Source organism: Cajanus cajan, chromosome 2 (genome assembly GCF_000230855.2).
Source record: "Cajanus cajan strain Asha chromosome 2, NIPB_CcT2T_4, whole genome shotgun sequence".
NCBI lineage: Eukaryota > Viridiplantae > Streptophyta > Magnoliopsida > Fabales > Fabaceae > Cajanus > Cajanus cajan.
In genome coordinates this window covers 54,832,807-54,855,877 of record NC_138518.1, presented here as the reverse complement: position 1 = coordinate 54,855,877, position 23,071 = coordinate 54,832,807, and the positions used below count along the sequence as shown (strand labels likewise).

General features: G+C 31.9%; 2 protein-coding genes across 2 annotated transcripts; one reads left to right on the top strand and one right to left on the bottom strand.

Annotated features, from left to right (window-relative positions):
• Window positions 1-7,732: 7,732 nt before the first annotated feature.
• Window positions 7,733-18,452, top strand: LOC109814661 (uncharacterized). Its single transcript, XM_029274630.2, has 3 exons — window positions 7,733-7,915; window positions 8,041-9,157; window positions 15,402-18,452. Exons 1-3 carry the CDS (start codon window positions 7,884-7,886, stop codon window positions 18,288-18,290), a joined length of 4,038 nt encoding a protein of 1,345 aa, XP_029130463.2. The 5' UTR covers window positions 7,733-7,883; the 3' UTR covers window positions 18,291-18,452.
• Window positions 18,453-19,113: 661 nt separating this feature from the next.
• Window positions 19,114-22,555, bottom strand: LOC109814662 (HVA22-like protein f). The gene is made up of 5 exons (XM_020379145.3): window positions 22,376-22,555; window positions 21,418-21,444; window positions 21,130-21,252; window positions 20,243-20,495; window positions 19,114-19,813 (listed from the first exon to the last, which is right to left on the bottom strand). Exons 1-5 carry the CDS (start codon window positions 22,420-22,422, stop codon window positions 19,787-19,789), a joined length of 477 nt encoding a protein of 158 aa, XP_020234734.1. The 5' UTR covers window positions 22,423-22,555; the 3' UTR covers window positions 19,114-19,786.
• Between the last annotated feature and the right edge of the window lie 516 nt (window positions 22,556-23,071).

The window sequence follows — 23,071 nt, the reverse complement described above, 5'->3', positions numbered from 1 at the left end:
TTTAGCAATACTAGAGGGTGTGACTAGTAATTAGGCCAAAACTGGACCTAGGCAAAATTTTGCATATTGGACTCATTTTGCTCCTAATTTTTTCATAGATTTGATTTAGCTAGGTCTCATCATCATATGATGAACCTAGCTAAACCAAATCAAGGATTTTTAAAATAAATCATGGAGCAAATTGGAGCCAAGGCCGCCTAGCTTCCTTCTTTAGTTTTGGCCGAAATTTACTTGTCTCTTCTTCAAGGATTGAAGCTTGCCTTCCAAGTTTCTAAACCTTGGTAGGTTAGGCTTACCTTACCATGGTTCTTAAGTGAACCATGGTCAAAGTTAGCTTCTCCTACAAGCTTTCTAAACCGTGGAAGGTTAGCTAAACCTTACCATGGTTCCTAGTGAACCATGGTTAAGGTTAGCTTCTCCTAGAAGCTATCTCTCCCTATATATTTGTAAATACCTCTCATGTAATCACTTTTGAGTATTTTGAGAAATAAACTTCAGATTTCTCTCCAAAAGTCTCTCCTCAAAACCGTAGAGAACTATCTCTCTTAGGTTTCTCACCAAAGGTTTTCAACCTTTGCTTGGTTCCTCAAGCTTCCTACACAAGCTAAGGAGAACCGAATCTCTTCAAGACTTCTACTCCATGAAGAACACTTCGTGGAGCTTCAAGTGTCATTGAAGGTGACCTCAAGAGAACTCACGGTCCTTGCATGGAATACTTGAAGAATATCAACCTTCTCCAAGTAGTTCCATCACCTATGTTTCATCACTAACATCATCCTTTTGATGATCTTTACCTGCAAAACATATATAAACAAACAACAAAATAAATAGGAGAGTGAGATATATCTCACTTGGACTTTAAGTGTCAGATAAGATCGGACTGTCACACACATAACATAAAATACAACATTTACGAGTAATATCAAACATGTATCCATCACAATATTGATATAACAAGTAACATAAAGACATATGTAACCAATCACAATTCGCACACCAGATGCAATGGACACAAACTCATCTAGATCTAAATGCATGTGACGTTAGTAATCTCACATATGTTAATCGTTATGTATGATTATCATATTTACAATTATCAACACTTCATGAACATGATGCATGTTATGCACGCCAGACTCTATACAATACTTCACATCCTAAATTCATCACATACTCATATCATTCACATACCACATCATCATCGTTTCCTTCTCATGTAAACTTCAATCAATCATTCAAATGAAGAATCATATAACTAAGTTAAGCACCACTAACGTACCTCAAATTACATAGGCTCACTTAACAATTACGTGGTTCACACATGACCATAGTTCAAGCATAATATTAAACACAACATCCTTTAATAAAGCCTTAATTAGTGTAACACTGTAAGTTGTATAGTGTTAAAAACAATTTAGTCGTTTCTTGTTGTTAAATTGAGTTGTTACTCAATGTTGGGAGACTCTGGGATATGAGGGTCCCTTAAGTGTTTTAATAGTGTTGGGGATTTCCTTAAATAAAGATCTTGTTTGATCGTGAGAGGAAGAGTATATAAGGTTTCTATTTTGAATAGAGCCTTATAAACTCCATTCCTCAAGAGCCTAGAGAGAAGATTTTGGAGAGAAGGACTTTGGTCTGTGAGCTTCTCTTTTCTCTGAATCTTCTCCTTTTCCTTCTCTGATTCACATTGTGTTGCCTTGTTGGTGAATTCAGGTGCTTAAAGACTTGAATCTTGTTGCTTAATTTGTTTCGATGTGGTAGTGCAAAGTTTTGAGTTTTACTATTCTTCATCGGTTAACTTCGAGTCTGAGGTAAGGGAATATAGATTTATTGCATTTTGGATGAGTTTCTAGCTAGAAAATGATTCCTAAGTTGCACATTGTTTGAAATTTCAAGGATTTGTGATTGTGTTGATAAATTCAAAGTAAAAACATGTTGGAAATTAGGGTTTTGGGTAGTGAATGAAATATGATGATTTGAGGCGAGTTGATTGCTGCAAGTTTTTGAGATAGATTTGTGTTGCTTGTGTTGAATAAGATCATTTTGTGTTGCATGTGTGAATTGACACTAGTAGAAAAATAGTCTTTTACGTCACTATTTTCTCGTCGGTCTAGACAAAAACCGACGTAAAAAAAATGCGGTGACATTTTTGTAATATTTTTGAACTTTTTTACGTCGGACTTAATAAGGTCCGACGTAAAATGTAGAATCTACGTCGGAACTATTTAATATCCGACGTAAATTTTACATTTTACGTCGGACTTTATTACACCCGACGTAAAAAAGTTCCTATATTAAAATGTAGGCCAAGGCTTTCCAAGAAAGCTCCTTCTTTGCTTTTCCGCAGATCTCATTGTGGACGTGTAGAGATAGACACCTTATCTATGCAATATAGATCTCTCTAGACAGATTCGTGAAAGATCCATTTACGCCATGGAAGTTTCATTGCTGAAACAGGGCTTCTTTGAACGTGCTAAGCTGGTAGAGAGCTTGAAAGCTGGTACGCTGGTTCTCTCCGCTGAAACAGGGCTTGGAGCCTTTGAAAAATTTTGCAAATCTGCGCCTTTTGCTTGCGGCGCGGCTTTGGCTTCCACGACGACGGCGAGTCAAATGCTTACGTTTGTGAGAACGGTACGTTTGCAAGTTCCCTTTTTTATGTATTTTTCATTTCATTTTCCCTGTCTACTTTCCATCTTCACTACTACTGTTCTTTTCTTCAATAGCATGTTGGCATGGAGCTGGGTCTGCACCCTCTCGTTTCTTCACAGGGAGAAAATGCTTTGCACGTGGGTGGATCTGCAGCAGAACGGGCCGTTCTACAAGGAGAATGGGCCGTTCTCCAAGGAGAACGGGACGTTCTCCAAGTAGAACGGGACGTTCTCCTTGCAGAACGGCCCGTTCTCCTTGCACTCAACTTTTTTTTATAAATTTTTTATAACTTTTTTACGTCGGACCTTGGCATGTCCGACGTAAATTTACGTCCGTTTTCGCGCCCCGACGTAAATTTACGTCTACCGCTTCAACGTCAGAAGTTTTTCTGACGTAAAAATCCCTAAAATGGCCAACGTAAAAAGTGTATTATGTACTAGTGTGATTGAGTTTTAGGTGGAATAGGTGATCATGATTTTCATCAGTGTAGATTACTCATCATGTTAGGTGAACCTTCATGGTGTCGAATGTTGTTCCAACATGAAGCTCTTTGTCTCGATCACATCGGACGCATGATCGGTAGTGTCAAGTGTGAGGAGAGAGACTCGTCTCAGGTTAGAATAGCACTGAGAGTGTTTTAAATGGTGTTGGTCATGAGAACATTGAGAGGTATGTGACTTGGTGATGTATAGCCCAAGGTAAAGTGGCGCCCAGCATGGCCAAACCAAGACTCTCTATTTGGATGATGTCGGGCGCTAGTATGGTGATGTTGGGCGTGAGTTAGGTAAAGACTCTGCCTAAGATGAGGCTAGGCTTGATACTTTTTCATGCTAGGTGAAGGTCATAAGAGCCTCTACCTTATCCATGTTGAGCGCGAGTTGAGTAACATCATGCATGGACGAGGTAGAGAGTCCCCTACCTGGATGGCGCCAGGAGCTACGTGTGTGGCATTGGCCACTAATTGTTAAAGGAAAAACATGTTGGTTTATTTGATGATTTGTTGAATACTTGTTGATTTAGTTGTTAAGTAAATAAATGGTGATGAATAAGTTGTAGGGACAATGTGGTATGTGATGATTGTGTTGTGAGTTGCTAGTTGAAAGTTAGGATGAGGTGTAGGTTGTGTGGTTGTATATCTGTGTCGAAATTGCTATATGCATGATGTTTTCATGTTATTGAGATGATAAATATTGATAATGCTTTAGGCATTTAGGCATGGTGTTGTTGTGTTGAGATGACCAACCTAGGAGTAAAGGAGAGGTTTTTAAAGTTGTATGACTAATTGTGTAGATATTGTGTAATGGTGCTTTAAGAGTTCAATTTGTTAAAAAATATTTCTTGGGAAGTTGACCCTTGAAGTAGATAGTTGTGTTGAATCTTCTCTAAGACTTAGTTGGTACCATGTATGGTGCAAAAGTTAGATATCTCTTTTTGATCACTACCTTTGGGTGGTTCTTGTATAAATAGTAGTTGTTTGATCAACAACTTAGGTTGTATAGTTTATATTATAGGATTATTGTATTTGTATTGCATATATTTGAATAGTTATTTTTATCTCTATATACAAGCTTTATAATACATATTCTTGTATTTGTAGGTATACAACCCTAAGTTAGTAATTTTTTCACTACTAGTTGTTTGTCGTTAAGTGTAGGGACCATAACAGATTGTTACAATTAGGATCATTACAAGATGTCAAGATCCCCCATTACTACTATGATTATATATTGTTAACTTAATCACTTTTTTATTGCCATTAATGACAAGGATTGTATCCCTAAACTGACCGTCATCAAATTATCTCGAACTCCCTATTATAAACTCATCTCATCACAAATTAATATCTCAACATAGTCACTAGGAGATCAACACCAAACTAAGAAATTTAATCAATAAATTAACCAATTTCACAGCATTATTAGTATCACACACCATTCCCTCAAGCATAGTTATCACCAAATCATCTCCAATTAATATACTAATTAACCAATCAAAATAATTAAAGATTAACTTTAAATACACTTGGTCCAATATTATTACTTAAATATTATTGGATTACTCTCAATATCAAGAATTGTTAACTCAAAAGACGATATTGGATTTTTTGAATTTATAGTTTTAATATTAACAAACGAAATATTTTTATAAGAAAAAATGTCTTCAAAAATGTCTTTGTGGAAATGTTTGTCAGGCGAAATGTAAGACGCGAATTGTTTATAAGACGATGTAAATCAAATGAAGCATACAATCTATCTCATATACATTAAATCCTTATTATTTATTGAGACTAACGACATGTAATGAATGCTTAATTTCTTAACAGATCAAACCAGAAAATCATTTTGGAATTCACAAATCTATTAAAGAGAAAAAAAATTAAGTTTTTTGTTAGATTCAAAATCCTTGAAATCATGAAGAAAAGCAGGTAAAGTCATTGCTATAATTTTTTTGCACTAACATTACTTCTACAAGCTTTGTTTGGTGTGGAAAGTTGATAAGTAGCTTCCTTGATTAGATAAGAGGTACCATTGGGTAAAATGCATTTAATGCTCACATTAAATGAGTCAAACGGTTACTTGTCATCACAAGAAAAGATAATGAATTAGACAAATCAAACTTGTGAGCTAGACTCAAAGTTTTGCAACAGTCATCTTCTCCTAGCTACTATATAAAAAGACTCAAAACTCAAGAAAAAAAAGAATGCATATATAAATACACTTATACAGAAACATATACTCTCTCTAAAATACACTTGTGCATAAACTTCATTATTTCTTGTAAGTGAGACGAACACAACATTTGTGTAACTTTTATAATCATTGTTATAAGGTTGAGTCTAGAGAGATTTATTGGTAAAAGAATACTTGCTTTGAATTTGAAGAGGATTGCCTGTAAAAGAATACTTGCTTTGAATTTAGAGAGGATTGCCTGCAAAAGAATACTTAGATGTTAAGCTTGGAGAGACTTGTTATTGAAAGAATACTTGAGTAATTACTTGAATAGGAAATCAGCATACTTAGTGTTGAGCTAGAAAGTGACTTACTGAAAGAATACTTGTATCTTTATTTTAAGATAGTAGAACTCAATTTAGTTAGATTGAAAACTAGACGAAGTCTCAATGGTTGAGATGAACCAATATAAAAATACCCAATATTTCATGTGATTACTCTTCGTGTTTCAAGTGACTAGCGTTACTACTTCATTATGAAAAACATACAAGTTTTTAATACACATTTCAACCTTCCATTTCTAGTGGTTATCTTTTCTCGACAAGAATCATAATCTTAAGTTATTCACCATCAATTTACTTGAAAAACCACAATTTTACAAGTTCTCACGTGGTTTTGGGTTGGCACTTATACATGTATATAGTTGTAGTTCTTTTTACCCGTGTAAATGTATATAGTTGTATGAACTATTGAGGGATGTTGCATGATAGCCTTATACTTGGTGACCTATCAGATCATTATAGCAACAAATTTAAAAAATGTGTAAAGTATCATATTTTGCGATCCATTGTAGGAGAAGACTGTAATTCTTAACATAAGAGGTGACAATATAATATTCATGAAGAAGGAAATGTAATTTACTCAAAATAAATTATGTAATGCATTTAGCCATTTAATTAATGAGCATTAAATTAAAATATTTTTTTTATAAAGTTAATGCATACACAATTCATTATTTCTTAATTAATTTTTTTCCTAACATAAATAATATATATATATATATACTGACCATTTTACATAAATTATAAATAAAAAATAAAAAATAAATTAACACATTAAATTGTTAAAATTTGTACAACTTTTTTCAAATACTGATCAAAATATACAATTTTTTAAAATTAATTAAGCATTTTACTCCTTTGGGTATATAGCGTCCATTATGATTTCATCAGAAAATTTATCATAATATGTGGGTAATATTTTCACCGAATTTTTATTACATTATATTTAGCCTGTAATTGAATTAATTTATTTAAAATGTAATTATTGTTTTAGTTTTATGACAGAATTTAAAAACTACAATTCATTCTCTGAGACATAAGGTGAAAAAGCTGGTAATAATATGAGATTTGAATAACGTATACCAGGTCAAAGTTCAAACATTTTCAGTACAAAAAAGAAAATTCAAACTTTTTCATCTTTGTAAAAAATATTAAATGATGTAAATACGACTTTACCCTTCGGTAGACCATATAAAGCAAGAAAGGCATGCATTTTAATACGTACTCTCTTTATTTCATTTTCAAACGGAAAAGTGTGTTGAATTGATGATAATTTAATATATTTTTTTTTCTTCTAATTTGCTCTAATATATTATTTTAATTAGTTTTAGGAAACTATTACGAACGATATGTTATTTATCACAAAAGTTTATATCTCTAGTTATGGGAAAGTTTAATATCATTATCACATGTCCGTTGTCACTTGTATTCAAATTATTTTCTATTTAAATTATCCTTTATCCTTTTCATTTATCCAACTAATTAATAATTTAAAAATAAAAATCTCATTATAAATATTTTTATAAATTAATAAAATGCAATTAAATAATATACTAAATAAAAAAAATTCAAACAACAAATTTTAAGCATTAGTATAATATAGTTTGGTAAACAACCCTATACTTTAAGCACATAAATGAAATTCAAGCTTATAGTTCATATAATATAAACTTTTTAAATAAATCTCCATCCTTAAGAAAAAAAAACTAGTCATTAGTTTTCTGATAAAAAATATTCTTATTTTACTAAAAAAAAGAAATATAATTTTAATAACATGTGATAATTTTAAATTAGGTTTTATTAATTATTTAAATTTTAGATTTAGCTATATTTTTGTGTATGTTTCAATATGTGTAAAGGAATTAATGAATAATTAAATGTATGTTAATAGAGAAATTAGGAAAAGAAAAAAGGAAGAGTAGAGAGAATATGATGTTGGTGGATGATAGGTGTATGTATTGTAGGGTGACTGGGTGAGTGCGTGGAGCGTGAGTCGCTTTTTGAGGCTTGGGTCGCACTTCCCTCTCTCTCATACGTCCTTTTCAGTCATAAATTAAGATAGAAAAAACGCCACATAAAGGTAAACAAACATCTACGGAAAATCACACTCACAACGCAACAACACCCTCTTCCCTTCCCCTTCAGCGCTAAAATAATACCTCTCTCTCTCTCTCTCTCTCTCTCTCTCTCTCTTCATCTTCTTCTTCTCGTGTGTCACCCAATCATGCCAGTTACATTCCATGGATTCTCCATAAGGCATATCATATATATAGAGATAGAGCTTTCTTTATTTTAATTTTAATTTGTTTTCACTGTTATGACTGTGACTGTAACTAACCGTGTCTCTTTCTCTCTTCTGCGCTTATGATTCGCTGTGCCAGGGACTACACTTCCAAGATGAGGTCCCTCGACGTTTTCAAGTGCTGGCCATTCGCCGCCGCTGGTGTCAGTCGCCACGAGGCTCACTCCTCGCTGCCTCCGATGATGCTTCCGAAGTCGCGCCGGTGGTACGGCGACCTCGCCCGGCTGAGATCCAACCTCGCCGGAGAAGAGGAAGCGGAGATTCGGCGGAGCGAGGCGGTTTCCGACGAGAGTGAATTGGAGAACGAGGATGAGTTTGATGGAGGCGGATTTGCGGCGGAGGAAGAGGAGAAGGTGGAAATGGTTTGTCCGGTGTGCCGAGATTTCAACGCGGCCACGCTGACGGCGGTGAACGCGCACATCGACGGTTGTCTCGCGCGGACGGTGAGGGAGGAGCGGCGGCGGATGAGGCGGTCGAAGTCGAAGGCGCCGAAGAAGCGTTCCATCGCGGAGATTTTCGACCTGAGAGAGGACGTCGAGGAGAAGCCGTCGCCGGAGATCGCGACCGTGCTGAAGCTCTTGCCGTTCGACGATGACGTGGTTTCGATTGAGATGGCGAAGTTCCGGTGGCTCGAGGCGCTTAGATCCAACGGAATTTCCTTCGAATCGGCGAAATCCGTTGGAGGAAGCGCGAATTCGGCGGCGGAGGAGGAGAAATCGGAGATGTTTTGTCCTGTTTGTAGGGTTTTCAACGCCGCGACGGTGACGGCGGCGAACGCGCACATCGACGGTTGTCTCGCGGAGGCGATGAAGGACGAGCGGTGGCGGAGACTGAGCCTGAAGCCGAAAGCACCGAAGAAACGCTCTATCGCGGATATTCTCACCATCGCGCCGCAAATCGACGCCTCCGGCGGCGGCAAACCCGCGGCGGAGGCTGAGAAAGTCGGTGAAGGCGAGACGAACAGGGAAGAACTCGGGAAATATGGTTTCTCCGGCGCCGTAGTGAAGAGTAAGAAGAGTACTAACAAGAACGTGACGAAGAAGAAAAAGGTGAAGAAGAAGGTTTTGAGGAAGAAAAACACGATGGAAAAGCGTGGCGTTGTGTCTCTGAACGGTGAAAGTAAGAAGATAAACAAGAGAAAGAAGAAGAAGAAGAAGAAGCAGCAGCAGCTAAACAAGGAGTTCACTGCGAAGAAGGTACGCTGTTATTATCATACATGTCAATATGTTTATATATGTGTGTGTGGTGTTTTCATGACATAAAATATAAGTTAATCTTCATGTATGCATGCTAGTTCCATAATTTGCAAGTAAGGATACAATTGGTGGCATAAAATATAACCCAATAGGCAATAGTGTAGTTTCTGTGTTGAGGTATTTGATCGTGTCATGCGATGCGATAATAGGTTTGCGAACTCTACTTGTTGCTTTTTCTGCATAAAAGGGTGCGCGTTTGAGAGATAGTGTCACGTTTCGGATAATTAGTGGAAGAGAGTGAGTGGTTTTTAGTTAGGCACATGTGTGAAAGTTGGGGTAGAAATATTGAAGGGCCTATTCACAGAGTTGCTAGCTACTAGGTGTTTGCGTGATGGGGGGTTTTTTCTTCTTAGTTACTACTATTAGCTAATAATTTGGGCGTAATTATCTTATGGGCCACGTGAACTAGAAACTGTATTCTCTTCTATGAGGATGATGGCTAGTTTTTCTGACATAGGTTGGATAAGGTTTGGGTTGTGGGATATCAGTGATTGAAGAAGGTTCAGAATTTAGAGGATCGTTCACTGGGTTTGTAATAGGGATGTTTTGTTATGCCATGCGAGAGGGACACTGTCTGAAAACTTAACGGTTTGGACTTTGGTTGAAGTAATATGGATCTTTATCGTATGAGCGTATACTACGAATTGTGTTTATGCAGTAATCGTCATGATTCGTGAGTCAAGGCGGGGTGGGGGTGGGGGGCCATATAAGGATTATAATTATGTATAAGGATTATTATTATTATTATTATTATTATTATTATTATAAATACACTTTTTTTCATATTATTTTTCATTCACTTTTTTATTTTTAGTCTTTTATGGCATTTATCTTTTTTCTTTCACCTCAATTCTATCTAAAGTAGTGTGTAGGTTTAATATTTTTGCATAAATAATAGTTTTAGTGTTGTGGGTGGTAATTTGAATGGAAGACTAGTTTGATTTTGTTTTGTGCCAGAGGGTTTTTTTTTTTTTTTTTTTGTAATGGGAGAATAGTTCATCGTTTACACAATAATTATACTTTTTTGTAATAGCTTTTGCATTCGAAAGAGACAGAAAAACATAAAATTGAAAAAATGATAATGTGACACAGAAAATAAATTACAAGAAATAGTATAAAAACATTATGTGCAAATAACTTTATTCTTGTCAAACCAATTGAATAGGAATTTGTGTATTTTTTGATAGTGTTATTTTTAATTTTTTTTCATCACATAATCATAATTATTCATATAATGTATTTAAAACAATAGAAAATTATAATGTATATATACTATTTTCTCAAATAGGAAAAGTATGAAAAGAGGGGTGTGAGGTAAATAATTCTTATTTTTTAGATAAAATAAAATAAATTTAAGCATTGAGTGGCTAACAGATCACACAACCTAGGAGGAGAGTATATAGCTACGGAAAAGATAAGCCTGAAAGTAATACCTTTACATGGTTATTCTGGCTCATATCAGTACATATGGAGGTTGCACGATGCTGATATAGTGTGATCTTTTGGTCGGTGCTAACTTTTTCCCTAGACTGGATATGTACTCAAAAACCAACTGATCATATTAATGCAGTGCAATTCCAAAGTTGGATTGCATTAGAAGAAAATGACATCTGTAGTTATAGTTATAACTTTACCCTCCATCATCTTCCTCTTACTCTGATTCTAACCCTACTGTTATTTTTTTTTGTTATCAACTAATGAGTATAAAGATCACGATTCATATACATTTTGCTTGCCCTATAGACCCCTCTTCTTTTGTAAAATTTATTAACTCAATCTTCTCAATATCTTTTTTAAGGATTTTTTTGACTTTGAAATAGATGTTCTACTTAGATGTTTTTGTTAATTAAACGTCATTTTATAATCAGAGGTAATTTTTGCTTATTTAAATTTTGTAAGGGATTCGTTCATTCTTGAATATTTTTTCTTAAAACTAAAATGTGCACGATCGAAATATATATATTTAATCAAGATTTAGATGATTTTCACAACTGTAGTAGTAGTAATTAATATTTAACCTTAACCGTGTGACTGTACTTTTGCTAGACGTAAGTGTTTTTAATTTTGTTAGCATTGCTACTCCTGTAAATACAAATTATGAATATCCAAATTAGTTCTTGAAAATTAAAATTACACCTGGGTACTTTGATGACTAAAAAAGAAAAATCATTTAGCTTTTAAAGATTATTATAAATATGAGATATATAAGCATTTAAATGAAAGGAATAAAGTGTTCGACATTTATAATTTTAAAGGATTATTTAGTAACATTTTTTTCATCAAGAGCTAAATTATTTGAATCGAACTTTTAGGAAGAAAATTGGGTATTTAAGTTAATTACCCTTTTTTATCAATTTTATTTTTTTTAGTTTCTATAATTAAAAATATTTTATTTTAATTTTATATATATTATTTTTGTTCTTTTTTAATTCTTGTTTTCTGTTTTTATAAAAACTAAAAAATAAAATTTATAAGATTATATAAATTAAAAGAAAACAAAAACGATATATATATATAAATTATAACAAAATATTTTAATAATAAAAAATTATGTTAATAAAACCATAAAAGGGTAAAAATCTTATTTTACAAACACTTAGTAATTGATAAGATTGGTTTAATTTTCTCTCTCCAGTCTCTCTCTTGCAACATTAATAGCCATTAGATATATCTAATGACTCAAATTTAATCATTTAAGAAATTATATTAATTATAAGATTAAATTTAAGTCATTAAATATATCTCATAGTTATTAATGTTACAGAAGAGAGGCTGGAGAGAGAAAATTGCGGGAAAGATCTAAATTCATGTATACTATTCTGTGAAACATAAAGTTTCCCTTTATCATTCGTCAAAAAAGTAAATATTTTGCGACAGAATACGATTATAAAGTTACTACAACTTTAATTATTTTACCATAAAATACAATGAAAAAAGAAACTAGGAAAAATTGTTAAAGAATAAAAATATCACATAACTATCTATAAATTAGGATAAATTATAAAAATGGATTTAAAAATATTTAAGAAAAGGTTAGTTTAATTATTAAGATATTTTATTTGTAAGAAAATATAAATTACATACACTTGATTTTTTAAAATTTAAAAAACTTTTGAATGCAGTTAATTAGTGGAGTATATTTTTTTAATAATTATTTATAAACACCTCATTATACTGCACGTGAATGGAATAAATTTGAGTATTGCTTAAAAAATTAAGAAAACTTGAGTATTAATTTAATTTGTTAATAAATATTCTCTAATTTCATAATTTTTTAAATGAAAAGATCGACGATAAGCTAGCATAAATTTAATGACTTAATATATATTTTCTTAATTTAAAATTAAAAATTGTGATTTGATTTTACATTATTTAATGATTTGATATTTTAATTAGTTGTTAACATCTTCAAATTCATTAAATAATAAATAATGTGATACTACATAATTGATTTGGGAGGAAAAGGTTGCATCAGATTAAACTCATCAATTATTCATGTTGTACGTATTACTAAGAGTATGTTTGGAACCTTTTGTATTAATACAAACAAAAATTTATAATTTTTTTTTCTCTTTTAACATGAATTTGGAAATTTTCAAGCGAAACTAAACATACACTGTAAGTATTGACTATTTCTTTTAAAATGGAAAAAGAAAGTAACTTATGATCACTAATGATGCTTTGTATTGACTAAATCTTTATTAATTACTGCCTTTTGTAAGTTTTGGCACTTATCATTTGCTACAAATATTTACACAAACTGAAAATAAATAGCAAAAATAAGGGAATGATTCAGTTGTTTAGGGAATCATTCATGCTTTTTTACGATATACCAGTATATAGAAATAAATTGTTCTTTAAAGTCTTTAACTATCCCCACCAAAAGGGAAACAACAGAAGTCCTTACCCGTAATGAATTTATTTGTCTCTTCTGAAAATAAATAATTAGAAAGACAAATTTCAAGAGTTTTGTTGTGGTTTCTTGAAGAATTTATTTGCGTCAGCTGCATGTGCATGTGATATTACATTCCTCACTCCAGCTATTTATAACCAGTGCATTGAAAAAGCATCATTTTCGTCTGTTATTTCTAAAACGGTCCATCAAATACAGTTCAAGTTAAATTTTAAAAATTGTATTCCTTTTAAGTGAAACAGATAAGTTTTAAAAATTAAAATGTACGATTATTTAAGCTAAATAATGTTATATAGAAAACAGTATTAAAATATAATTTTTTTTAATAAAATTACGTAATTATTATAAATTCATAAAACATATCTTTAATTAAAAAAGTAACTTTTCTATTAGAAAATTAAACCATAACAACGGGATGCATGATGACTTAAGAAGCATTCCATCAAATCTTCTTGCATGGTATACTATTTTATTTCTGTATAAATTTGATTCGTGATTCTAAGATAAATTCTATATGCACATTCATTCTTATGTATTTCTTTTATTAAAATGACATGTCTTGTGAGGTTTCATAAATCAAATTATTATTTTTAATTATATATTATTTATCCTATTAAAAAATTCGTTTTTTCAATTATTACAATCTATGCTTAAATTCTTTCAATAACATTAACTATAATGAAATATGTACAAATCTTAACTAAAATAAAGTTGTATCAATTAAACTTTTTAAAATTTAAAATTTAAACACGCATGTATGTTTTGGATTTTTATTTCGAGTAATATATATATAGACAGGAAGGTTCAAATGAAATTAATGTAACTTTTGTTAATTATTATGTTTAATAATTTTATATTAAATGAGAATCAATATAATCTATGTTTAAAATCTAAAATGTGAATTTTGTCAATCTAAGCTTTGAATTATAACTTCATATCACTATATATATTTATATAAAATTTTGTTAAAATTGAATAATTTGATTATTTGAAACTAATTAAATTGTTCATATTTTAGTATATTTTAAAATTAATATATTACGTCAATTTTGTTTTATAAAAATGAAATATCAAGTTATTTTAGATTAATATAAGATCTTTTATATATGATCTAAGAGTAAAAGAATTTTAATCTAACAGTAAATTTTGAAAAATTTATATTTAATAAAAGTTATTAAACAATGTAATAGTTGATAAAAATTACATTAATATCATTTGAACCCTTCTTTTATATATATATATATATAATAAGAATTTTTAAGAATTTCTTTTAAATGAGAGCATTTTGTGAAATTCTTTTTAACTTTTTATCCTTTTTCAATCAAGCCTTATCATATTTATTTATTTTAAATAATTTTTAATATTAAAAAAAACTTAATTTTTTAAATAATATAAATTATTATAAATTAAAAATATAATTTATAAGTTGAAAAAATATTTATTTATTACAAATTTTAATTATGATATCTATAACAATATATAAATGGAATACTTTCCTCTCAACCGTTTTTAGTCTTTATCTTTAAGATTATTTTGTCCTTCAAAATTTTCATTAAATAATTGCACATTACATTTATATTGTATTTGAAAATTTTTCACTACTCACACATTGTCTTTTTTTTTTTTCTTTAAATACCTCTTTTTTTTTTTTTATCCCGATGCAAAACTTTCATCTTTTTTTATTATTGTCGATACACAATTATTCTCAAAATTATTATTTTTTTATAAAAAATAGATAGGAGTATAAAATATTTCGACCACATTTTATAGTTTAAAAGTATTTATTTATTATAAATTTTAATTAAATAAATTAAATATTTAATATATGTATTGAACAAATTTTTTTGGTTTTGATGGGGATATGTCGTGTCTCGAACATAAGACACAACAATTGTATTATAAATTTGTGCAAGTTAAAATATTAGTTTCACGTATAAGTGATTAACTCATATTCTTATAATTCATCGGTCGGGATGTATACTTGCTAGTTTTAAGACGTGTAATTCCTCTGCGTGAAAATTGCAGGAGCTTGAGGGAAGAAGCAAATTAGATAAGGATAGGAAATAAGCCGTTTGGAACCCGAAATTTGGTTCCATTGAGCTGTCTTTCCTTTCTGAATAGGTGTTGGATTTATTTATTTATTTTTTTCCGCAAAATAGGTGTTGGATTTGAAATCTTGACTTGCTGTTACGTTACTTATGTGTGTTATTATTGTTATTTATAATTATTACTATTAGGCTCAATCAAGTTGGTTAATTTTGAATGTTTCAGGAAGATGCTTATAAGCGCAAGATGCAGAATCCAGTATATAGCTTCAGAAAGCAACGTACTGCTGGAAATAAAAAGGTGAAACTTGATGACGACATTGATGCTTCTTCAGCACATGAAAAGAAATTGGGTTTACAGACGTTATCAGAAAAAAAGAAGGAAAAAGTAAGAGTCCGGGACTCAGTTGGAAAGCAACAAAAAACAGTGTCTCCCATTCGTGGTATTCTTAAGAATCACAAACATATTTCTGGAAGTACTTCAAGTTGTAGTAATATTCAAGATGTTACTGAGGAAATCCATTTTGATGTTCAAATGCCATCATCAAACAAGCATGTGAGATTTTCTGCTGAGGATTACGTACTTGGTCCAAAAAAGAGAAGATCATTTGATGAGACCGTTTTCGATTTATCTTCAGATGCGCTAGATTCTTCATTTGGAAAGGAGCAGTCCTGTGGAAATGTTGAAGGAATTGCGAATTTGGAGCAAAACAGAAATGACTACATTGCCAATAGCATAGACAAGAGAAAGGAGGTGTGTCCTATAGTTGAAAGTAAACAGTTTTCTAATACTCTGGGACAAGTTGCTGCACAAAATTTATTGAAGCACACCATTCAAGATAAATCAAACCACTTAGTTGAGAAGTCTGAATCATTATCGAATGTGAGGATTTGTGATAATGATTTACACCGGTTTGATAGAGGCAACACAACTACTATGCATTTTTCCCCACATGCTGACGTTTCAAGATCTCTTTCAGCATTTCAAGGGGGGCAGACTTCTGGTATAAATACACTAGCGTGTGAATCCGAAGCTTTTAGTTATACTGGGAATTTCATGTATCATTTGGGAGATCCAACTTTTCAGTCTAGAACTGTGCATTCAAAGGCAGATACAAGGACATATATGGAGCCATCACCGTCTTATTCTGCTTCCTGTATTGAAGTAAATGATAGATCTGAATTTCCATTGCATACTTGTGGAGACAATGATAATAATGGCCAAGCTTTGAGTGGCAGATCGTTATATGCAGATATGATTTATAATTCTTTTCTGTTGCCTGGTTGGGAGAAAGGAAGTATAAGGAATAACTACATGGAGCAGAACATTTATGGTTTGCCCCTCAATTCTCATGGTGAGCTAATCAACTTAGGTTCGAGTGGAAAAGTTGGGATGAACCAGCCAGAGACATCATGTACGTCAAGAGGTTCTTTAAATGTCATGCCTGTGAATAATGTTCTCCGTCAAAATAGCCAGGAATGTTCAAGTATTGGTAAGAGGCATGTTGTTCAGAAAACTCTTCGAGATCAGGTAATTCCAATTTCGCATTATCCAGGCGGGTTAAGTGTTAGAGATTTACATGGACATGGAAGGGAGAGAGCAGATATCTACCAGCATAATTCTGACTGGGGTTCCAATCACTATGTCCAGCCACTTGATTCAGAGTTGAACCTTATGAGAAACCCTGTCATTGAACAGAATCAACTTCAAAAGGTGCCAAATCACAAGGAATATGGAATGGTTTCCCCAAGAGGAGGCTCGGGTCTTGTTTCACCAAGTTCCAGCCAACCAACAATGAGGTTGATGGGTAAAGATGTTCCGATTGGAAGAAGCAGCAAAGAAAAGAACCAATTTGTGGGAGGAGTTCTTTGGGCTGATGAGGAATCCAGAAGAAGGCATTATTCTGTAGATGCTGCTAAGGACAATTCTTTATTGGGGAGATGCTCTGTGCCGGATAGGGCACCTGGTTCTCAACTACAGATGCAATCTGAGAATGTGTCACAATCAGTGAACATTCAGAGCAATCAGGCATTACAAAGTACCTTACTGTTGAATGGTCCAAACTCTGAATTTCTTAATCTGCAAAGTAATCATCTATCCCAAAATGGAGTCAGCAGAAATGCTAGTTCTAATTTTCAACCTATTACCCAAGCGCCTCCTTCGGGTGCAATGTACAATAGAGCACCTCAAGGATTCTTCTTTCATTCTCAGATACCATCTAGTCCTTGCGATTTCAATCAGTCTACTTCAAGCAACGGTGAGCTGAATGCCTGGAATAAGCACCATCGTGTCACAAATTCATTCCTTGGATTTCCTTTCTTGCACCCAATTGTTGAAGAACAGGCCAGATCATCTTGGTTCAAGAGGTCCTATAGAAATTTGCCACCATGGTCGTTAGGTTCAAAATACGAAAGGATACCAGGGAGCTCCTCTAGTACGTGTTTTCCTCCGAATACATGGAGAAATTCTACTGTCCCATTTGTGAATCATTCAGCAGATCTTTTGTATCCTCCTAATTGTGTGACTTCTGACTTTCCCACGAAGGCCCTGTTTTACCCAGCATCAATTTCTCAGCCTTCACATGCTACAGTTTCCCCTTTTACCAAACCACCCTCTGCCATTGATGGTTGTAGAAGCATATTTAAGTTAGATGATATCACTGCCAAAGACTATCATCCAAGCACAAATTCCAGGAAGAGACCCGCAGATAATCTTGTTGATCCTGAAACACCTAACAAGTTACCTCGCATACAAGTGCACAAAAACGTAACTCGCATGACTGAGCTGGCTCGAGAAACCTCTGGGACAAACTTGCAGCAAAACACAAGAGCAGTTGAACTCGATCTCCAAGTGGGTGCAAGAAGTAATGGTTGTCAGGGTGAGGCTCAAAATCTAAATCCAAGAAGTTATCTTGGTTTTGATTCTTATCCCCTGGATGGCATGGTAAAATCAGGTCCTGTGAAACTTAGTCCAGGTGCTAAGCATATCCTGAAACCTTCTGAGAATCAGGATAACTCAACACCGATCCATTCTGCCATTCCTATTGCTGCGACTAACGACTGTGGTAGGGATCTAGAACTTCAAGGGAAATTGACAAAAATGTACATATTTTAGGTGTAACACTTCACTTTATGATGCTAGTTTTTGCCTTATTAGTGGATCCCCGTGAACATAACAGACTTGTCCATGTATAATACTGGCAGGTTTCTGAAAAACAGATGGAAAATCAATGGTTCCTTTTAGCCTCTTAACAATCCAGGTCTAATTTTTGAAGTTTCATGCTGCTTAAGAATTTATCTCCAAAGATGGTCGCTGATGCCTTTGATTATTTTAGAATCTGCCATTGTCCACTTCACAATAAGGGATTAGTTCATTCCTTTACACAGATATCCCAAACTAATCTGAAGTTAAGGTTTTAATTAGCCACTGATTAACCATTAGGTGTTTCTTTTAAGCTTGAATGACAATGGAGTGAGAGAAAATACTGGCGTTATGTTGTGTTATCATTTGAAATCATTGTGCCATTAGGAAATTCAAAACTAAAGCAATTTGAAATGGTTTTAATTTGTAAGGACTAAAGTCTCACATAAGTCGAGATGGTAAGGACTATTTATTCTCATCCTAGATTACTAAATTTCTAATCTCAAATAGTGCTAGAAATATATTCTCTTAACACTCTTTAATATGATGTCAGACTCACTAAATTAAATAAATTTTAATAATTTTAAACCATTAAGAGAGGGGTAAAAAGTGTTACTAGGATTTCTTTTGCAACCTTTGTCCTTCACTTTGATTGTGTTTGGAATGGTATCTAATATATTACTGTTAGATAAACGATATAAAATTAGATAATCATGTTTTTCTTTTATTTTTTCTGTTTTTACTTCGGTTGTTAGAGAATTTGTTGTATATAAGAGGAGCTGTCCTCTTTTTTCTTTGTAATTGTAATCACTTTTGTATCTATCAAAAGATGTTTGTTCAGCTCTCACATTGCACACTCTGATAATACAATACATGTGTAAATGTATAAAATTATGTCACAATGAGAAATAATACAGAAGATGTTAATTTACTTCAATGAGGATCAGGTTCGGGTAACCTAGTATTTTGAAGGCAATGGATGTTAATGTCACTTTAAGTAATACTCAGTAGTTCAGAACTCACTCCGATCTTAAATAAAAGGTAAAAAGAAAAACATGTATATTAGTCTCAAATATAAACAAATATCAACTAATTTTATTCTTTTTAATGATAATATTTTTAAAATATTCCTTCGTTTAAATGATCTCATATTTAACAAAATATGATTTATTCTAACAATAAAATTTAAAAGTAGTCTAAGATCAACTGCCCAACATTTTTGTTATGAAATAACTATATATATATATATATATATATATATATATATATATCACCGGAATGGAACTGTGGAATCCCCTTAATTTTCATTTCATGGGAACAATACATGCAGATAATTTTACAGGGTAAAAACTAAGCTTAAGATTGATGGCATTTAATTAAAGGGTAATTCTTAGACCTAGTTATCCATGCACAAGAATTAATGATTACAACTGTAAATTCTTAAAGAATCAATTTCGAAAAATTGATCTTCAGTGCTTCCTTGCTTCTTTATCAGCCTGCAATTAAATTCAAGAATATATAAAATATATATTATCTATAACAGATAAAAATTTCTATATGATAAGAAGAACTCCATAAATATGTAAAAATTTATTTTTAAAATGTCAATATATAGTCTTTCTTTAAAATGTGTCAAACTTTACGGTTATTATAAATTTTGTTAATTCAATTTAACATGGTGCCACCAAACGTGTTACACACATATACTAATTTATAAGTCCAAAAGTATTGGAGTTGACTAAAATCACTATTAAATTAGATTAACAAAATTAGTGATAGAGATAAAATTTAACACATTTAAAAAAAAAAAAAGAGATAAAAAATCGACCTTTTAAAAATGAAAAACTAAAAACGAATTTTTATATATTTACAGGACAATAAAAAAATGTTTAACCAAATGATAAAGTAAGTTATTTATAACATACTGCTCTTATTACTCTCTCAAAAGCTTCAGAGCCATATGTATCTATATAACGTTCAACTGCTTTCCTTGCATCAAAACTCATCATCTGAAGAACTTTCTTTTGATCCTCAGGGTACTTGGAATTTCCATAGTAGCTTCCTATGTTCTTCATGTATTGCCTCACAAAGTTTTCATAAATGTAAGCAGCTCCATTGAACATTGGCAATACCAGCCACAGGCAAAACACTAGCTTCATGTATGGCCAAATTGGAAACCTAAAAATATATAATAATTGTTTACTCGCGGAAATAATGTTAAGTTGCTATTACAATCGGTTTAATTCAGCTTATTTTAGAGATTTTTTTATTTTATATTTTTTGCTAAAGTTCATATTAGTTTATTACACTAATTTGGTTATCTTGGTCATATGTGACAAATTATGAGAAGTATCACATCATTTCGGTTTTTGCCACATCAACGATAATCAAAACTATTAATTGAAAAATAATAATAATAATAATAATAATTATTATAATAAACTAAGGGAATGATTAATTTAGTCTAATGGAGATTCTATAAGGAACTAAAGAAAAAAAAACTAAGAGCAAACTAAAACAAAAAAAAAATAGAAAAATAATGATACTTGTACAATAAATTTTACAACAAAGAAAAAGAAAGAGATAAGAATTTGAAATATAATAAATAATATGATAGATAGAGATGGACATAAAATAAATGTATAAATTGTTATATGTATATCACATCTTAAAAAAATGAAAGACTACAAATCTATTTTAGCCATGTTTTTCTAAAGAATTGAAAGATTAAAATAGATTGTAAATATATTTAACTTGTGCTTCTTTTTGGTTATGAATATATTGAATTTTGTATGTTATAATATGTACGTACCATGCTAGGATCTTGTAACATGAAAGCTCAAAGAGGGTGATGAAGGAGTATAAAACCCAATATGTTAGCCACTGCTGATCATCTAAGGTTGAAGGACTCTCAATTGCCCTCATTGATGCGTATCTGTTATATTTACTCACAACACATCACATTTAGTTATCATATCCAATAGTAATCCATACATCAGATTATGTGCATGCCTTTGATCAGTTTGTGTTTCTTCTTGTTTCAATTAAAATTAATTAGGAAGTTGAAAATTACTGATATAGAATATGCCCATATACTTACAAAGGATAAAGAAGCAACACTCCAGGCCTGTTATACAGAAAATAATAAAAGAAAAATGAGAAAAGAAAGTAGAATGTTATATATTTACTGATAAAAAAATTGAAATTACACTATATATACAATTAATTTTATGCAATAGACATTGTGAACTATTAATTCAATGAAAAATATAGGCATATCATGATTGTAGTTAACTATACAGTGGAGTACTGAAAACAATGCATATGTATGGAACAAAATGAAAAGACCAAAATTTAAATCAAGTTTCTTCTGTTCTTATCATTAAATTATTAAATTGTATAAGAGGCTTAAATATTTTATGACCCCCATAAATGTAGAGATTCATAGTCTCAAAGTTAATCTCTATCTATTTGATGTTTACATGACTAACAAGAGCTAAGTCATTTATGTCATATCACTTAGTGAGGCCACATTTGAACACTTAAGATTTAAGAAGCTGACATGGTAGAGACTTTGACCTATACTAGGGGTATAGAAGCTTTTTGGAATTCAATTTTTTCCAACTTGAGAACCATAGATGTTTCAACTTGAGAACTCGAATTAATGAGACACTGGCAAAGTTAGCAATGCCAAAGGTGTACTCTTAGGACTATTGTAGTGAATCATCCAAAATTGATGGGAATTCAGAGTTTGATTTTCGTTTAAACAAACAAACAATACATACTTGAAACAGATGTTCTAGTATGTCACTACTTGATCCCCGTGGCCAATATATCAACCAAGCAAATTCATGCATGGACCGGGTTATATGGTAAAACATGGAATTTTACTAACATTAAATAGCTTCCATTAAGAATATGTTAACGGAATACAGAAATTATATATCATTAATTGATTTGAAAACTTAATGGTGTAAGAACATAAAGAATTTGATCTAATTTTTGTCTTGATGAAAATAAGTTGCATATATGATGAGATATGAGAGAGATTCATTTACCCCACTATTGTATCCATATGTCTTGCTATTGTTCCAAGGATGCCCATGATGAAGAAGTTGAGTTATTAAGACCTTTTGTCGCAAGTCCACAAAGAAATGGTGAAATGAGTCGAAGTGTAAAGTTAGATATACAAGCAAGTAGTTTCGAGGGTATATATATTGAAGTGCTAGCAAAGTAAACAAAGCAAGCAAAGAATGTTTGAGGGACAACCCAAAAGTCTTCTTTTCCCTAATGAGAAGAAAGAACCATAAAGGTTAAGCATGTGCAAGGGAAGGATGTGAATTTGAAAAGATTGGGATTTGCATGTGCTTTTGAACTTGTAAATAGTATATTCAATTAACATATCAAAATTCCTTACTTTCTTTTCTCGACTTTCACATAATGTTAGCATGTATGCTCGTACTAAAACTCTTTCCACCTCCTGCCAATTTCTACTCACTAGCATGATACTCAAAAGGGAAAAACTCAGTTAAAAAAAAAAGGTCTAATTAGTACCTTAGGGTTAATTGGTAACAAGAGTAAGCAGTTAATACATTTTATTTAAAATTAGCAAAATAAAGACAATTTTGTGTCTTGTAAATATTGTGTGTAAGTTACAAAGCTGTAGTGGAGTTGCAATTTATTAGAAAAAAATGTTTTGGATAAATTAATAATTTTTGTTTAATTTAATAAAATAAAATTAATGAATTGTCTTA